This window comes from Charadrius vociferus, unplaced genomic scaffold (assembly GCF_000708025.1).
Source record: "Charadrius vociferus isolate BGI_N301 unplaced genomic scaffold, ASM70802v2 scaffold600, whole genome shotgun sequence".
NCBI lineage: Eukaryota > Metazoa > Chordata > Aves > Charadriiformes > Charadriidae > Charadrius > Charadrius vociferus.
The window spans coordinates 2,057,558-2,076,848 of NW_009646404.1; the positions used below are offsets into that span (position 1 = coordinate 2,057,558).

At 38.4% G+C, this 19,291-nt stretch overlaps 1 protein-coding gene across 1 annotated transcript in view; it reads left to right on the forward strand.

Moving 5' to 3' along the window:
- Window positions 1-19,291, forward strand: part of KCTD5 (potassium channel tetramerization domain containing 5) — a gene marked incomplete at its 5' end in the record, with an annotated part of 30,327 nt that continues 11,036 nt past the window's right edge. The window contains 4 exons of the mRNA XM_009895298.1: window positions 1-99; window positions 10,667-10,775; window positions 11,874-11,965; window positions 13,043-13,138. Of these exons, the coding sequence (XP_009893600.1) occupies window positions 1-99; window positions 10,667-10,775; window positions 11,874-11,965; window positions 13,043-13,138 (396 nt within the window). The remainder of the gene's footprint in view (window positions 100-10,666; window positions 10,776-11,873; window positions 11,966-13,042; window positions 13,139-19,291) is intronic.

Genomic DNA, 19,291 nt, shown 5'->3' on the forward strand with positions numbered 1-19,291 from the left:
GGCACCTGCTTCCTGACCACTCGGCAGACGCTCTGCAGGGACCCCAAGTCCTTCCTCTTCCGCCTCTGCCAGGCCGACCCCGACCTGGACTCGGACAAGGTGAGCGCGGGCCGCCGCCCCGCGGGTGGGTGTGCTGCGGGGGGAGTGCCGATGGGCCCCGCCGGAGAGGGGGACTGCCGTGACGGCGGCGGGGGCGGGCCTCTCCGAGGGGGGCCTGCGGGGTCCCTGTGCTTCCAGGGGGGCTGCTGGAGGGGGGGGGCTGACGCCGTGCCCGGCTGTCGGGTTGGTGAATCACCCAACAGCCTGTAAACACAGCAGAGAGAACGCAGGGGCCTCCCTGCGTTCGCCCAAATTTTTATGCTGTCCGAGGCGGTTTAGTTTTAGCGTTTTAATGGGCTCTCTGCCTGCACCGGTGCCGTGTTATTTCTGCACTGTCATCACCCTCTTGTTCAATTTCAAGAACCAGATGAAGCTACTTTTGATAATAACCTTCCTCACTGAGCCAGAGCCGTCTGTGCTTCGGCAGCTCTTTGAGTAAAATGTCACTTATTCTGCATCGATGGCAAATGGTGGGTGATGCTGAATATTCGGGTGTTCCTTCTGACTCATTTTGAGTAGGGGAAGAAAAGTTACCGATTAAGATTTTATTTATGGAGTAGTATGTAGTAATGGATATAAAGTATTTGTATGTAGTGCTGGCTCTGAAAGAGATTTTGGAGCATGATGGACAAAAATAGACTTCCAGTACAGTACACTTAGGGAAAAGAAAGAATCACCTTGTAACCCTTGAATATGTAACCAACAGTTTGAAAATAAATAGTTGATTTTTAAATATCAATTTTTAATTCTTTTTTTTTTCAGTGAGACTAGTAGTAAACGTCTTTATTTTCTCATGCATAATTCCAGAAAAGATGTTTAAGTGCTTAAGAAGGTAGAGAACAGAACCTGATAGTGTTCGAGAGTTAGGGAAAAATTACTTTAAAGTGCAGTCGTGTGAGGTTTGGGTTTTGTTGTCTTTGGTTTGGCTTGGGGTTATTTTTTTGGAGAAGTTTAGCTTAAACTGACCTATAAAAATAAATTTAAAAAAGTAGTTGGCTTGCTGATGGGGTAGAAACTGCCTTTACTTGGGAGGGAGTGGGAAAGCTTTCTTCTAAGGTTTCTTAAATAAAAGATTAGGCACACTTAATAATTAAGGCACCTGTTTCAGTTGTTCCACTGAAAAAAGTTGCTTGCTTGCTATCTTTCAATGTCATCAGAGAGGGAGTGAGAGAAGGCGCATTTTTAGAGGAAATGCCTTAGTTCTAATTAGGTATCTGGCTGCCTTTCTTCACCAATTAATGAAATCAATCATCTTTCACAAGCACAATCAGGGAGGTGTTGCTATCTTGCAAAAATTTCATGAGACTACTAATCTAAACATTTTCTTTTACTGTGCTTGCATTTTTGGGTTGTAGCAGCAAATCATACATTTATGCTAATGTTATTTAGCTGTTTGTTAGCATATGGAGAGACCTGATGTATTTTTTTCGCATTTCTAGACTTAAACGTAGTTATAGTTGTTAATAGCGTACATGACAATTTAAAGCTAGCTGCAGTCACAACTATATAAAGATATCCTTTGCTTACAAGGAACATGCCTATACATTATTTGAGCTGCTTGGATATTACTAAGTGGTATCCTTTTTTGCCGATGTAGAAGTCTGATGGAAACCCCTTTAGCAAGATGCAAACAAATTGCATTGTCCTGTCATTGTGAGTAGCCTTTTTTGTACAATTGTAGGTGCTGTAGTTATCTTTAATAGATTATTGTGCAGATCAGTAATGTGAGGCAAGCAGTAAGTATAGAGAGAACTACAAATTGTTGTGGAACATCTGGATTTAGAGAAAATCCTCTTATTCAGAGATGCTTTCTCTAAGCTTATGAACCTGGATATCTTCAATTTGACGTACAAAAAGTAAAGCCTTTCCTGGTTAAATATGCACTGCGGTCTGCTTTTCAGTACAACGTTTGTCAGAGTTTCTTGTCCTGTCTTGACCATCCGTAGTCATTGATTTTCACTTCAACCATTCAGAGCCTGGTTTCTGCAGTCACCTGTCATCTTGGATTTTGCAGAAGTGGCCTACCTCTTAGATTACATAGCAGAGTGTATTAATTACAGTACCTAAGATTACTTAAACACGTAGAGCCTTTCTTCCAGGGATTTGATTCAGAATCTTTAGATTCTTCATCTCCTGTAAATAGCTAAATATAATCCAAGCAGTTCCTCTTTCTTAATGATAACAGTTATCATAGATGTCCTTTTAAGAGGAAAAAATAATCCTTCCCTGGCATCTCACCGGTTTGTGAATATACATCTTGAGACAATAGCACATCAATAGATGTTTGTGTGGTTTAATTTTGAAATATCAGATGCCTTTAACTGACGAGCACAGATATTTCAAGGGAATAATTAGTGATACTTGTGTTATCATCCTGCACTCTGCTTCTTCTCCTTTCTCACATATATGTACATCAAAATCTAATAGCAATAGTTTCGGTTTTTCTTGCATGGTTTTACTTTTTGGGGTCCCATTGTGAGCTGTAACCTGATACTAAATTGACATATTTTTCTTAATCATATTCTAAAGATTATTTAGAATGACTACTCTGCAGCGCATTTTTGTGCTCATAAAACAGTGGTTCCTATAAGGTGTGGCTAAGAGATAAAGATACTGCCCTCATTAGAGCTGTCTTTGACCTGTAATTCTCTGGGTTTGATTCTGTTGTGTTTTCTTCCTAAAAATCACATGGGTTTTAAACACCCAGTTTTAAACATTCAAGTGAGAGAGAATGTGTATTTGAGCTCATATGTGGGCTGCTGCCTGTTACACCCAGCCCAGAAATACTCGTCCCTACCTTCGGGTGAGGATGTGGGGGAGGTGGGGCGGGAGAATCCTGAAGGATGAGCCAGCAGATGAGATTATGAAAACTGATAGCCACAGCCCTCTCTTTGAAAGAACTATGAAAGTCTCATCTTAACAAGGCGTGTCGTATTTCCTGTACGGGGAATTTGTCTGGGATGCACTTCAGTAACTCACTTGGGGAAGTTTTAGGTGTATTTTCAACAGATTAATACTGAATTGTGCTGCCAGTACAAAACACGTTTTATAGTTCGTAGCCACATTTCATACTGCTCTGATCATGTTCCATCCGATAAATACGTAACTCAGCAAAAATGAAGGAGGAGGTGTATTTTTTTATAACTTCAGTGAGTTAAACCAGCTTGTGGAAAGCTCTAATGTTGTCCTAACTGACAAAAGGGAGCGAGGCAGATTGCGCATCTAGAAGCATGACCAGGCAGAAGACCCAATAATTAAATAAGCTCATACACCAGTAAGTATATGTCTTGGAAGAAGCAAGTTTAGTTCACATTCTTTCTTGGTTTGCAAGATTGCCAAATCAGAATCTTTAGAAAATGAAGCCATAAAAAATGCTTATCTCAGACGAGAACCGACCTATAAGCAAAACCAAAAATGAATAATAGAGTTGTTTCTGCCTAAGCTCACCAAGTGAGACATATCATAGTTAACCATTTTGATACATTAAGAAGTTCTGAAAGAGGTTAACTGGATGAATTTATTAGAAATGCAAATAAGAAACTGAAATAGCTCATATGTTGAACTTTACAAATATCAGTTGCATACATACCAATTTTCCTCTACTGTAATTTCTACACCAGCATGGCTTTTTGTTGTTTAACTACATAAATCATAAGATTTCCTTAATGCTTGTTATTAAAAAGAATCGGAATGCTTCGAGAAAGGTAGCGTGTTTGTCTTCAAATTGTCTTCAGGTGCTTATGTTGAACAAGGCGACGCAACCTGTCTATTGGTATCGGATATGTTTCCAGTTGCAACAGAAGAAAGATTAACCTTGGCACACCCTGTGGCAAAACTGGTGCTGAATGGAATGAGATAGTGACATTGATTCTCTGAATTTAGTGTGTTTCACAATGCGAGATGCATCTTTGTATTTAAGTCTCTTTGTCTTTAAGACTATTTGAGAATCATTTCAGCAAATGAATGAGTGGTAATGGTCATACCTACTGTTCACAGTGGGATTTGTTTTCCGGAGTATTTAAATCTTGCTTTAGAGATGAATATGTGAAAATAGACAAGCAGAGTCTTGCTCACTTTTTCATCCTTGTTTAACTTATTTAATACTTGTATTGTAAGTTTTGCTGCCAGATATTTCCTGATTTCAGCACCTTCCTATTTTATCTATATACCAGTTTTTCTTTTATTAAGTGTTTTATCATTCTTTAAACTTACCCCTGAGAATATTGTCAGCCTTCCTTAAGGTTTTGAAAACAGTATTCATGCTTGATTTTTAATGTCTTTCTAAAGTTAAGCATAGTTGTAGTGAGGTGGAATCTGTTAAGGAAGAAATGAAGCAAGCAAGCACTGAATGTTTTAGAAAAATCAAAATCTTCCTGGCAGGACAGCCTTAACTGTCAACACTAAAATGTGTCTTAATTCTAGTCATTATTCTAAGGTATAACTGAGATAGACTTTATTTGTCCATGAGATTTCTGACTAGTTAGGTGGGCTGTGTTGTTAATGTAGTTTTGATTAGTACTGGCATTCTGCTGATGCTCAAAGTTTTTAGGTCACATAGTTTGAGAAAAATGTGTTCTGGACATCTAGCTCAAGATTTAAAAAGCATAGGATGTAGGAGAGACAATTATTTCTAAATCCAGATTTAGTGCCAAATATTACTGTATTTCTGTACAGAAGTGGAACTTCTGGTTGCTCGGTATATGCAAATGATGTCAAGTTTTTGTCAGCTTTGAGCCAAGGGCTTGACAGTGTGGATTCTGACCATGTCCAGTCTGGAAAAGTATTTGAGGAGAAGGCTTCGGACTGGTTTTGACCCCAATGAAGATAATTAACTGGAAATAAATTTGGTATTTCAACTAGTGTATTAATGCAATTCTTGGGGACAATGTGAAGTGGAATTAGGGAGATATATGTATTTGGTCCTACTTTTGAGTCCTACTGGAGTCCTGTACCTGATTCTGGTATCTGCAATTCAAGGTCACTTCAGAAATTGGAGAACTTGGAGGGTAGTCACAAGGTGAAATATGATTTGGCAGAAGGTTATAAAGAGCAAAACTGTTTTTTTGGCAAGGAGTTTAAGGAGTGACTTCTCAGTCCAGAAGGAAATACATGGAGAACGAGAACTCTGATAGCGAAGCCTGTTCAGTTTAGGAAAGGTATGGTGAGATCCAGCCAGTGAAGCGTTAAACTAGAGACATCCAGGCTAGAAAGTATGTATTTTTCACAGTGACAGTAATCAGTTATTGGAATGGCTTGCACAAAATGGTTAGGTTTCACCACTACTTTCCAGATGCTAAACTTCACTGTAAATAAATTGAGTCCTATGTATGTTTTAAATAAAGATCAGGCTATAAGTATTCCTTATGATTCCTTCCAGTCTCTATAAAGACTGAAGGGGAAAAGTTTGAGACTGGAGTACATTTAAATGTTTTGGTCAATATTTTTCAAATTCTTTGAAAGTACATGTGCATTTTGAGTCTCCGGTCTCCATGAATACTGGATTGCAGGTATGCTTTAGGGTTAATTCTTAAGGAAGAAGGAATATGATTGTGAGCTACACTGACTTTTCATTGTCACGCTGAACCAGGTGGTTGAAAATTTAAGAGCAAGTTATTAGACTTCCTCTAAAATTCTGTGATATTTGTAACTTGGACTAAACATTGGTGTGGGAGAGTGGTAATAAAGAAATGCAGCTTCCACTGTACATCAGCAATGTTGTCTTTTAAATGGTGTCCTCATAAAAAGGAGCGGGTATGTAAAAGGTCTAGGACTTATGGACAAGGAAGGAGGAACTCTTGGTAGAGAGAAGAATGTAATGCAAAAATAGAACTGGGTAAAGGTACAAACACCCCTGTGGTTAATTAGCACTTTTGTGTTGGGTGCGCAAAGACAACGGGAGCATTTGCTTTGAGTATCCTTACAAAAAGTGGCAAAATCTGTATGGAACACGTATGGGGTAAAAATGTGGGGTGGTGTGACTATACTGAATCGAGAGGAAACTTGAGTTTCAGCTGCTGTTCTGCTTAATATTAACACTTGTTTGTATAAAATATATGTTTACAAGAGAGAAAACTGAGACCTTATTAGAATATAAATTTGTCTGGCATTTGTGGTGTTCACCTGAAACTTGGGCAACGGCTTCAAAATATCCACACTAGTTATGTCAGTGAAGACTCAAACTTGCTCAAAGCTTGTAGAAACCTAATTAAGTAGTTAGCAGAGGAAGTACCGTGGCTGGGACAACACAGTCTATTGATACAGAAGCTAGCAAGCTTAAAGCTCGTTCAGTTATGTCTGTGCAAACTGTAGCTACCCCTTTAAGCTGTCTAGATCACATTTGAAGTGCAATTTATTGTGCTTTCAATAAAACAAAAATGTTTCTTTTAGAAGGAGTGTCCAAAAGGCTAATTACACATGAGAATACAGTGTGTTTTCATGTACATGTGGATGAAGCCAATCCTGACAATACTCTGAAAGCGTGGAAAGACTTATGACCTGTATTTTGAGAGTTTGAGGTGGAGCAGATGACTACATTGCTGTGTCAGCTTTTATTGGATGTATGTTTACATAAATATCCTTAAAGATCTAGTGTAATCGGCTTTTAGTGATTTCAACATGAAGTGCTTAGTGTACATTGAAGGATAATCAGGCAGCTCATTCTAAAGGAGGAGTGAGAAGGCATTTTCTGTAGGAAGGTGCCTAGGAAGTCGATTTTGTGCCTCTATTGGTGTGTGTTCTTTACATATTGTTACAGTATTCTTCACTGAATGGTCTACATTTTGGGTCTTGACTCCCTGGCACTAGTCTGTACGATACTTGGGTTGCAAGGTCAAAGTCCAAGACACGTCTTGCTCTTTGGAAGAATGCTAATTAATACATGTTTATCATATCTGTAATCTGGGTAAGCAAGTCTATTCATAATTTTGCTTGGAATTTACATACTAAAGTGAATCCTATTGACAGAATTTGGATTGCTCACTGGTAGAATTTACCCAGTGTTCTTAAACTTGAACTATTGATATTTACTAATGTAAAAAAAGAAAAATAGTTACTATTACACCATGAATTATAAGACTTTGAGGTTCCTTTTTTGTCTTATTAATTATTTTTTGAAGACACGTTGTCTGAAAGGCTTCATAGAGTAAACTATGACACTAGTGAGATGGGAGTTTATTCATGTGTGGTATATTATACATATGTTTGGTATGGTATTTGTATTTATCAGTGTGAAGATTAAGCTTTTTTGTAGATTCTATATGGTAATTTGGTGAGGAAGAAAACTTGATAGTGGCTAGGAAAGGAATGAGTATAACAGGAAAAAAGTGAGATAAGAAACGATAGAATGAATAAGAAGTTTGTGGATGATGAGGAAAATTGTTAAGAACAGGTATAAGACAAAAGCAATTCTATCTTATGTTGCCCAGAGTGGATGCTGTCAGTATGTGTAAAGCATGTTCGGTACAAGTGCTAATAATAAGCTCTGATGTACATGCGAGGCTAACAAATTCAGGTAATGCAGGTTGCTGGTGACCTCTCATTAGGTGGAAGTTGAAAGAGAAAGCCTGACATAGCTTGTTCCCCTTGTGGTTTTGTTGGAATCTTGTTTAATATATAGAAATCTACTCAGGTAAAAGTAATTTCAGATACCAGAGTCTATTAAAAAAAAGTTAATTTTTTTTAGGCCTTTTGTTTAATAAGTGAAGTAACTGTTGTTACCTGAAATTTCTTGTAGAGCTTTTAGTAATTTTGCTTCTGTGACCCACCTGTCTATCTCTGTAATGGTGTAGAGCTGGTGGCTGGTATTGCTTCAGAGGGTGATGTGAGAAAACATTGTAGTGTAAAAGAATAGAGTAATCTTACTGAAGAAACTTGTTTCTAGAGACTTATTTCCCTTAAGTGGGAGGACTTCCAGTTTTGTAAGCCCATATATTTCTTAATTCAGTTCAACTGATGGCCAAAGACTGCTTTTTACATTAAAACAGTGTTTCTTTTTATCAGTTTTAGATCTTCCTTTCCAACTTCACTGGTTCCTGTTCCTGTATTAAATAATACTTTTCAGTTTATAATTCAATACAGTTGTCAGCTAATTTAATTTCTTTGGGTTGTATCTGTAGATTGTTCATTTTTGAAGTGTTTTGGCAATGTAAATATATTTAAATGTGAAACAGTAAAAATATACAATTTTATACACTTCATCTGTCTACTGTTTTTGATGCATAGTCTTGCTTCTGTGAGACCATGAGTTTAGGTCAGAAGAAATTGTGATTAGACTTCATCAGGCACTGTCTGCTCTGAGTGTAGGTTTACTGACAGCTCATTTTAATATATTAGCATTTTCTTGAACAGTTAATTTTGTAGAAAATCTAACACCCCTTCACTTCTTTTAAAATGACAGTGTGTCTAAGTGTGTGAAGCATTCAGCTTGTAATTATAAAAAGAATAATAGAATACCAGGTTGGAAGGGACCTCAAGGATCGTCCGGTCCCACCTTTCTTGGGAAAAGCATGCTTTAGACAAGACGGCCCAGTACCCTGTCCAGCTGAATCTTAAAAGTGCCCAGTGTTGGGGAATGCACCACTTCCCTGAGGAGATTATTCCAATGTCAGATTGTTCTCATTGTGAAAAATTTTCCTCTTGTGTCCAAACAGAATCTCCCCTGGAGTATCTTGTACCCATTATCCCTTGTCTTTCCCATGTGACTCATTGAAAAAGGGCATCTCCATCTTCCTCGTGGCCGCCCTTTAAATACTGGAACATGGTGATAAGGTCTCCCCTAAGCCTTCTTTTCTCAAGGCTGAACAAACCCAGTTCTTCAGCCTTTCCTCATATGGCAGGTTTCCCAATCATCTTGATGGTCCTTCCCTAGACCTTCTCCACCCTGTCCACATCTTTTTTGCATAGCAGGGACAAAAACTGAACACAGTAGTCCAGGTATGTCCTGACAAGGGCTGAGTAGAGTGGGATAATGACTTCTCTGTCTCTGCTGGTGATGCCCTCATGGATGCACCCCAGCACCCAGTTGGCTTTTTTGGCCACCGCAGCCTGCTCTTCATTCATGTTGACCTTGTTGTCCAGCAGGACCCCCAGGTCCCTTTCCACAGAGCTGCTCCCCAGCCAGGTAGATCCCAGCCTGTGCTGCACTCCTGGATTATGTCTTCTCAGGTGCAAAACCTTACACTTGCCCTTGTTGAACTTGATAAGGTTCTCATTAGCCCACTCTTCCAGCCTATCCAGGCCTTCCTGCGGGGTGGCTCTCCCTTCTGAAGTGTCCACTCCCCCACTCAGTTTGATATCATCAGCAAACTTTGTCAGGCTACACTTTATTCCATCATCCAGATCACTTATGAAGATATTAAATGGCATTGGACCCAGTATCGATCCCTGGGGCAACCCGCTTGTGACGCATTGCCAGTTTGAAAAGGAGCGTCTGGGTGCACCGTCAGCCAGTTCCTACCACCACACAGACCACTTGTCTATACCGTAACACATCAGTTTCTCTGGGAGGAGGCTGCGGGGAACCATGTCAAAGGCCTTGGAGAAATCCAGGTAGACAATGTCCACAACTCACCCCACAACCGAGTTGTTTACTTTGTCATAGAAGGCGATCAGGTTTGTCAAGTACACGTTGCCCTTGGTGAATTTGTGCTGGCTTTTCCCAATCACGTGCTTCATTTGAGTTGTGATAGCCCCAGGAGGATTCATTCCATAACTTTCCCAAGGGACTGAAGTAAGACTGATGGGCCTATAATTTCCTGGATCGTCCTTTTAAGACCGTCTTGTAGATGGGGGTGATATTACCCTTCTTCCAGCCGTCTGGGACGTCCCCCAATCTCCACAACTTCTCAGAGATTATGGAGAGCGTCACTTTGTTTGATCTGTCCGTTCTTTGTCAGCGTGAGGTAGGTAGGAACTGCATCTTCAGTATACATTTTTTTTGTTAGAAGATGCCCATACAACCCTTGCCTGGTACACAGCTGTTCTCAATACCCTGTGAGTATTTGTACACCTGAGCTAAGACAAAACCAAAAGTTTTTAGAACAAAGTGTTGAGGTTAAAGAGGAGGTAGGTTTGTTTGCCTTTAATTTAAAAAAAAAAAAGGCTGGTATTTGAACCTCACTGGAATGTAGCCTTTGTTCTGATTCTTCAGGTTTCCAAACAAAATGATAGTTTCCTGGTTTTAAGTGTTATTTTTAACCTTAGTTTTTGGTGTTCTCATTGCTTAGATTTTTCATGCAAACAATGTTGATAAACTTTTGATAAGGGGTTGGGGGGAATTGATCAGGTAAGAGAAGTTGTATGGTACATGATTGAGTTGAGTGATCAGTCTGATACAATTACAACTACATTATTGGATTCTTTTTAATGGCTTTAATAAATTTGGCTTTAAGGGATGTGTCTATGTCTGAATACCTGCTTGCTATTCAGATGCCAAGCTGAATATTAGCTTGCAATTCCTGCTTGGGTGTCCAAATCATTATGAGTTTTTTGGCTTGTTTGTTTGTTTGGGTTTTTTTGGTGGTGGTTTGGTTTGGTTTTTGTTTTTGTTTTCTTTTCTTTTCTAATCTAGGATGAAACAGGTGCCTATTTAATAGACAGAGACCCGACCTACTTTGGGCCAGTGCTGAACTATCTCAGACATGGGAAACTGGTTATTAACAAGGACCTAGCTGAGGAAGGTAAGATGTTACTACATCTCTTGCTTTCTTGTCACTTGCTTATTGTTTTCACTGCTTTTGAGTCACCAATAGTAACTTACAAGTAGATGGTAAATCTTAACCAGTGTAGCATTTCGATCCGTTTCAAGCAAAGCTGACAGGTATCGTGCAGTTATAGTATATGCTGTTGTTTGATACTGTTTGATGCTGTTTTGAGTATGATTCCTGATTTCACAACCCCCATCCCCAGTCAGAAATGGAACATAAATATTCAAACACGAGGGGAGATGCCTTTTATTGCATGATCTTGCATCTTTCCTGTATGACTGTGTGAAATATTTGGGTTTAGTTCTCTTTAAGCAAAAGAATACTGGCGGTGAAACACGCTTTAGAAGATGTAAGGCAAAGTAAGAGTGAATTTCTGGGATGTTCAGATGTGTGGGATATGCTCTTAAAGAGTAAATTCTGCCCCCAGCTTCTCCTTTCCTGTCCCCAATTCATACCAGTTTTACCCTAATGGAGGATGACTGTTTTAAACCATATAGTACTAAAACTGTATTGATAAGGTACTGAAGAAATCAATCAAAGAGATTATATAATTTCTATGTGCACTGTGAAACACATAGTATGTGTGGAGAACAGGTGAGGCTTGAATGTGTAACTAGGAGCAGTCCGTAGTAAGTATCTTGAAGCTTTTGTTTCAGGGTCAATGATCTCAAATGACAGGAAGAAAAATTTTCTGCACACAAGCAGCTGCAGAGCTTTTCAGTAGGACTATTTGAATTTCCCTTTCATATTCCACCCTGAAGCAGGGCCTGAACTATGGTGGTCCATCAGTCTCCTCTGGAATGGCATTTGTGCTCCTTTTTTTGTGTGTTTCCTGCCTCTCATTCTGTATGTGAAATGGAATCAGCTTTCTTTGGGAGTTTTTTAGGAGCTAAACGTTGAACTACGTGTGCCTGAAGGAAGCCGGAATTGTTAGGTTGGTAAATGAACTTTTCCTAGGGCAAAATAAATCATTTTCTATAGCTGTAGAGAAGATAATCTTAGGAACTGGTTCGTGGTTTTGGCATGAAATCTTTGGTTACGCTCTCTTTCCAAAAAATGTTCTCATACTAGGTGTACTGGAAGAGGCTGAATTCTACAATATCACATCACTAATAAAACTGGTAAAGGACAAAATAAGAGAAAGAGACAGCAAAATCTCACAGGTGAGGCTGTTTTCTGGTGTGGTTTTGATTATTTGTTCTGTGGCAAGTAGTGGGTGGGTTCCATTTTTTTTCCTTAACTGCTCATTTCCCCAGTAAGATGCTGAATGGCTGCCTCCATCAGTGGCTGAGCTGGAACTGTTAGTACGCAAAGATTAATATTCTTAACCGCCAGTACCTGCCAGTCTGCTTACAAAGGGCACAGGCATATGGTTCCAGTTCTTGTTCAAAAACTGAAAAGGAATAGTAGAATTTGTCGCAATATCATACAGCTTTTGTAGAATATACTTTTCTCGTGTACATGTAAATACTCTGAATATGATGAGATTGCATAACTGCAGTATAATTGTTGTTTTTACAGTATGTTTATACAGCATATGTACAGATGCCATTGAGCTCCTGTCATATGCCTTTGTAGCAAAGTTAGTTTCTTTATTTGTAGTGCTCTGTACTTGAGAAGACACTGCCTCTTCTCATAGCAGCTCATGAATATTTCTTCATGAAAGTGAATATGATAGAGAAACTGTTAAAGAAAGAAAGTATTCAAGTTTGTTCTTTAACTCTGCTACGCTGGCCTGCCCTGGTAACTGAGTCTTCATGGAGCTATTACGAACTCATGTTGCCAAATTTCTCTTGCAGCCAGGTTGCGGGATAGCAGAGTTGCTCTGATAGCATTTTCTAAAGGGTTTCAGCTGAAGTGGTCGTAGTTACTCATTGCCTTTCACAGGGAAATAAAGACATTTTTTAATATGGTTGGACCTTCCTTAAAGTTAGATATGCCTCTGTAGAATCTCAACCTTGATTTTGAATTATGTGGTGTGCTATCACATGGAATGATAGGTAAGCCTTAAGATTATTTTGTTATAACTGTTAAGTAGCACTTTTAGTGCCTGAAACATTAACGATGCATTGAGTCTTCTGCAAGGTGATTCTGAACAGATGAGATTTCTTTTAGAAAAAAGAAGGGCGAGGTGTTCAAGGTGGTGTTGCTTACCATTTCTAAAGAATAAGGGCAACTTTAGACAAGTCACAAACAGTGAATTCCATGCTGTGTTGAGCATCTTGTATTTCTTCTTGAAGGTGCCAGTCAAACATGTGTACAGGGTGCTGCAGTGCCAGGAAGAGGAACTTACTCAAATGGTTTCCACAATGTCCGATGGCTGGAAATTTGAACAGGTAAAAAACCCATACAGGATATAATTACAAAGTCTTCTAAAAATGCAGTTATGTGAAAGTGGAGTTTAAAGTCAATTCTATGCATCTTTTTAAGTGCATTCATTTTAAAATGAATGAGTTAAAATTTGGTATTTGTATTCTTATTTGTCAGAGAAGAAAAAAACTGTAGCTTTCCAGGAGGTAAATTGTGCTGACTTTCTATAAAAACATCTACATCATGTTTAACGTTTAATTCTTCAGTGTCTGCACATGAGCATTTGAAGGCTGAATAAACCAAAATTATCTAATACAAGTTTATATGAATGGCAGGTCAGATATAAAAAGCTCTGGGTAAAAGAGCTGAGCTTAGGAGATAAATTTGTGTTAGGCCCAAACAATGGTTCTTCAGATAAAGGACCGATACCCATAGGAGGGTGAGCTTAACCAGCGTGGATGTGAAGCTGGATAGGTGTGAGCTACATGGGTGTTTTCGTTCTTTGCACTGCGTAAACATAGCTTTATGTGTAGATTCAAGAATACATTGTAAAATTGCAAAAAGATCTTTCTGTTATCTTTGCTAATCTCTGTAAATAAGAAACTAACTACATGGCCTCTTCATCCTTCACATTCCTGATCTACCGGAATATTTAAACTGCATTGAAGCAATGAATCCATTAACTCTGGAGTGAGACACAAGTGCATAGCTGCCAGCATCTTTTTCAGTGTCTGGTGTCAACTGTAGGAGAGATTGGAATAAGCACAAGCCTCTTATCCTGTGCAGTCTCACTCTAATAACACAACAAAGCAACATTTTTTAAGAAGTACAGCACACAAAGGTAGAAGGCAACATTTTGTTTATATTTGATGAAATGTGTAAGATTCTGGTGTCATGCAGACAGCCATGATCAAATAAACTAAACCAGCACAGAGAAAGGTTCTTATGCTTCAGTTCTCCGGCTCAAGTGCTACCAGGTCTGTTTGGCATGCCAGAAGCTTAATGTTGTTTAAGTCCCTGAAAAAAAGCTCTCACTTCATGCACATGACACTTTTTTGACCAGTGCATTGACAAAATTTTTTTGACGTTCTTCTTTGTCATGAGAAACTAGCTTTCATTACAAATAGAAATTCTTTACTTTTTAACAGATTAAATGATACTACTGCTTTTACCTGTCCTAAAGCCTTGTATTCTTTGGGGATATTGTATTTGGGAGTAATACTGCTTTGACAGTGCAACTGCTGAAAGAACTTTTATAATCTCTGTTAGAATTTAGAATCTCTTTTAGAACTGGAAAATTCCAGTGGTTTTCTTGAGTGTTATGTCCTTGTTTCATCCAGCTTTCTCCCTACTTCCTCCCTCCCCCATGTTGCCCTCTCTTGGACACGTAGTTTGAAGTAGATAATCACAAGAGCTGTATGGTCTCATAATACTCAGCTTCTCGTTACCTCAGACTGGGCCAATCTCTCCTGTGGTTGTATTGCAGACCTGCTCTTAGCAGACATCATTCACTTGAAACATGATTAGAACATTCTGTATAATCTAAACAGTTTTATTGTTAAGATGTGAGAACACTGTAGCATTTCTGTAATTTTTTATCTTGTCTAAGCGTGTGTTGCTCAGCAACATGCTTTCTTCAGAAGCAGTCTTTGGGTTGGCACCTACCACACTTTGTACGTATTATCATTGGTGGGGTAGAGATCATCAGCTTTTTCAGAGGAACAATATTCCTACGGGTTGAGAGTCCTTGTGCTCTGTGCCCTATATAACATGTTTAAGGGGTTGGTTTTGATCAAAAATATTTCTTTCCCCTTAACATTTCAAAATTTTCGTGTAAAATATGATTGGATGTGGTGATTAAATTGGAGTGGAAGGTGTTAAAGTTCTGGTGCACTTACGCGTATGTATTGATGCACTTTTCCAAAGAATAGGAGTGAAAGCGGTGCTAGAATACTGCAATTATGTGTCAGTCCCAGTCCAAAAACTACTGCCAGTAGCTGTGCTGCCTGACTTTTGTGATTTCTGTGGGTTGTTTTGTAGATGATTTTTAGCTTCAATTGTTAACCTCTTCAGGCAATCAGAAAACCCAATATTTTGGCAATACTGCATAACGAGAAACTTTGGGCCATACAAAATTGCTACATACTAAGGCTTTAGACCGCAGTGGTGTGTCAGTCATGTAAATTTTAATGATTAATGTAACCTGAGTCTGTCACCATAATGCTGTCTAAAATATGTTGACTGTATGAGGATGGTATTTAGCTGCTGCCTTCAAAATTATTCACATAACAACAGCAGGATAAAAACAAATTTACTGTTCATGAGCCTCCTCATCAGTAGTAATCTCCAGTTTACTCAGAATAGGAACTTGTTGTCTAGTCCTTCACACGTAGTTTAAAGCTCTAATCTTCCTCGAGTGCACTGACAGGCTGTGCTTTAATTTAAATGGCCGTGTATTATTAAGATAAAATATTTTTTGTAATAACAAGTTGAGAAATTTAGCTGAGGTTGTTCTTAACTTCTGAATTATTAGATATTTGGCAAGTGTAAACAAGAGTTCTTGGTACTGATTTTTATGGGAACAAGACAGACAATTTTGTCCACTCCAGCTATTTTCTCAGATCTTCTCTAAATTACCCCCTCTAAAACCAACTTAGAGCACTCAGTATTTTTTTCCTCTAGTTGACTTCGTATGTTTCCTTAGCTGTATTTTGTTTATCAGTATCTGGAACAAGATGAAGCTCTTTCATATCCAGGCTTGATGTATCATTTTACATAACACCTTCCAGTCTTATATCCAGGTTACCTTCTGCACTTGGCAAGTATGACAGGAAAATAACGCGTACATTCATAATGCACCAAACTTTGTTTATGTTTTTCACATTAGTTGGTTACACGGCGGTGATCTGAGGAGTTTTCTGACTTGCTATCAGTAAGTCTTAATTTCCCTTGAAATTACAAAGGGCTTTGCAACTGCTTCCATAAATTTTAAGAATGTTGAAATGAAAGTTGTAGCTTGATAGCAACTTGTTCCAGTGGCAAGTAAATGTTACCTGAACATTTGAGTTGATCTGTTATTTGTACGATTTGGATAACGGTATGTGCTTCAGCTTTACAAAGGTTTCTTTTTGTGTTTTGCTTTGATTGGTTATTTCAGCTTGTCAGTATAGGTTCCCAGTACAGCTGTGGCCGGGCCCAGCAGTCAGAGTATCTGCTGATAGTGTCACGGGAAGTGAAAGGGGAAGAGAGATGCTTCCAGAAATGCTGCAGTGAGGTGTGTCACACCATTCTTTTTGCCCTCACACTGATATGCTTGGCCTCCTTGCGTTTCTGCTGCTTTCAAATCATTCCACTTTATTCCTGGATGTACAGCACATAGTAATTTGTGTGTATTTGTGACTGGCTTTTATTTATATTCACAGTATTTCATTATACATTATGAATGTTCATATTGTAAAAATAATAAAAAAACAACCAAGCAAAAACCCCTTAGTTATTTAGTTAAAGGCTTTCCTTACGAAGAGTTCTTACCTTCTCAATAGGTAACTTCTTTTCCTTAAATCTTCCTCCAAAGTTAACAGCCTTTGATCCATACTTGTTAAGTAAAAGTGGTACAATTTAAACATTAGAAGTGGTGTAAATTAAGCTTTGAGTTCACTGGGTTCAGAAAGGGACATTTCTGTGTTAATCATTGTTCCAATCTGAGTGTATTTCATCCACCTAATAGCCAGTTAAGTTCTGAGTTCAAACCCTTTATTTCTGGTAACTCAGAACTTAACTGGTTTTTTTAGGTGGATGAATTATATTCAAACTGGAACAATGACTAACAGAATTTTTCAGCAGTAAAATATAGAGGAGGGAGGGGAGAACAAACCCAGCAGTTTTAAATCTTGTCTTAAGTGGAAAGAACATCCTGGGGTTTTGTGGCTATATTTTTTTGTTATTTGATTTCTTTTTCCCCCCTTAGGAAATTTTCTTGAAACCTAAATGAAGAATCATAGCTTCACCATTGGCTTTTTAGGCTGTCTCATCCTTCCTGGTCCCCTCACCCTCAGGTCACTGTTTTTTTACTTGCTGTGGTGCTTCCCAATGTTCAAAAGTTTGGGAAGGATTTTTTGCTAACCAGTAACATTGGAGGCAGTTCCCAGTTCTTTACAAAGCTGTGCTCCATTTTGAAGTTTCATGTGAATTGATTTGGGAACCTGCTGTTCTGCAGTATTTTTCATCAATAAAATACTTGTTCTTTTCCTTGCTGGTTATTAATTCTGAAAGATCAGTATAACATCATGAAGATAACATGACAGTAAAGTGAGCAGCACCTTGCCTATGACATGGACACTTAGCCATGCAATTCTACATTTTAAACCTGGACTGTGGCCTAGCTGTATTCCAGAATCTGCTTTCAATGTACCAAGCTCTGTTTGTTTCTTGCAATTGTACAGGTAACATTTGGAATGTAGAATTAATGCACTGGGATTGCAGACTTTCTGGAACTGAGTAGGAAATGTGGCCTGTTGTCAAGGATGTGTAGGGTACAGGCAGCATGATGTTATTCGTGTGTTTGTGTCCTAGATAGCTCAAAGTAAAAATCAACATGATAAAATGGGAGATGAAGGAAAGCAGTGAAAAAACTAAATTTAAAATTTAAAAAATATATATTTTTAAATTAAAATCTAAAATAAAAAATGTAAAATAAATAACAAATCTAGAAGGGAATGCATTTTCCTTCCTCATGGATTTGAAGTCTGACAGTTGTATTAAGAGGCCTGAAATAAGTATGCTTGCAGTCCTGGTGTCAGTCATCAGTGCTGAGCTTAATGGCTGATGTGTATGTATCTTTATAGCCTTTTGCAAATCCTTTGAGAAGGCAGTAGGATGAACGCATTATAACTCTAAAAGGCGCAGAGGCCATACTTACATTCACACAACCTGATTCTGTAAAAAAAAAAAATTGAGGGGAGGACTTTCTTTTATTCTGTGAACTGTTAGTAGAATAAAAAAAAAAGACAAGCTTTTCATGATAAGCTTTCTAGTGTACAAGGAATTCACCATGTCTGAAATAGAAGCAGTCATATTCAAAGTATAAAAATATTTAAAACAGAATTTGAGAATGATTGTTATGAAATTCACTCAGTTTCGAGAGTCAGACCATCAAAGAAAGAGATGGAAATCGGTAGTCTTGAAGTAGAAGAGTTAATTAATATGAATAACTGCAGTGGGAACGAGAGAAAGACAGGGATGCTCTTTGTGTGAGTTGGAGCGGTTGTCTGTGATGGTAATACTATTGCTAATTTGTCCTGTAAATGTACTGTATGGATTCTGAGTCAATATTGTTAAGCCAATATAGCAAACCTGTATAGGCAAGTTATTGCAATGTCGCTGGTTTTGAGATCTGTCTCAATTCAGTTAGGCATGAGGTTCCTAAAAGTGATGCACCAACCATTTTCCTTATCCATAGGGATATTTTTAGGTGTACAGTCATTGATTTAAGACAGGAAGAGATTCATATATTTTGCTGCTGTTGAGTAACTCGATGCAGGAATCATTTGACCGATTCTCTCAGCTATACTGCTTTTATCATCTGTTTTTCTTAAATAGCCTCTCACAGAGCTGCAGACTTAGGAAAAGTTCTTCAGAAAGTTACTTCATTATTGTCCCTGAAATCATTCTTAAATCTTTCATCTTTGAAAACAAGCCTGACCATAGCTAGGCATCAGGTAGTCTCTATCCACCTGTACTTATGCCAAACTGTTGGGTTTTTTAACTTTGCCTTTCCTGATTGTCATCTTTTATCTTACTTAAAAGTTCAGGCTTTACGAGACAGGAAATTCCCTGTTGTTATCTGTTTTTTCAGGAAAATCCTGACCTCCTGTATTGTCACATGAAGAAATAGAATGTAAATAACTATATTTCTGCTGCAGGAATAATAATAATAATAATAATAATAATAATAATAATAATAATCCTTTCCATGCCTGCATTTTATAGTTACAGCTGACAGCCTACTAGCATCAGCACCCTTATTCCATGCAAAGAGTGAATGGATTGTGATCTAATGAATTTTCTGTGATAAGTAACATTGGCATTTTCCTGTGCTTGGTTATGACGCGATTGGGGCTCACAGGGACATTCAAGCAGGGTCACACTGCTTTAGGAAGGAGTGTAATGAAGCAAGTGAT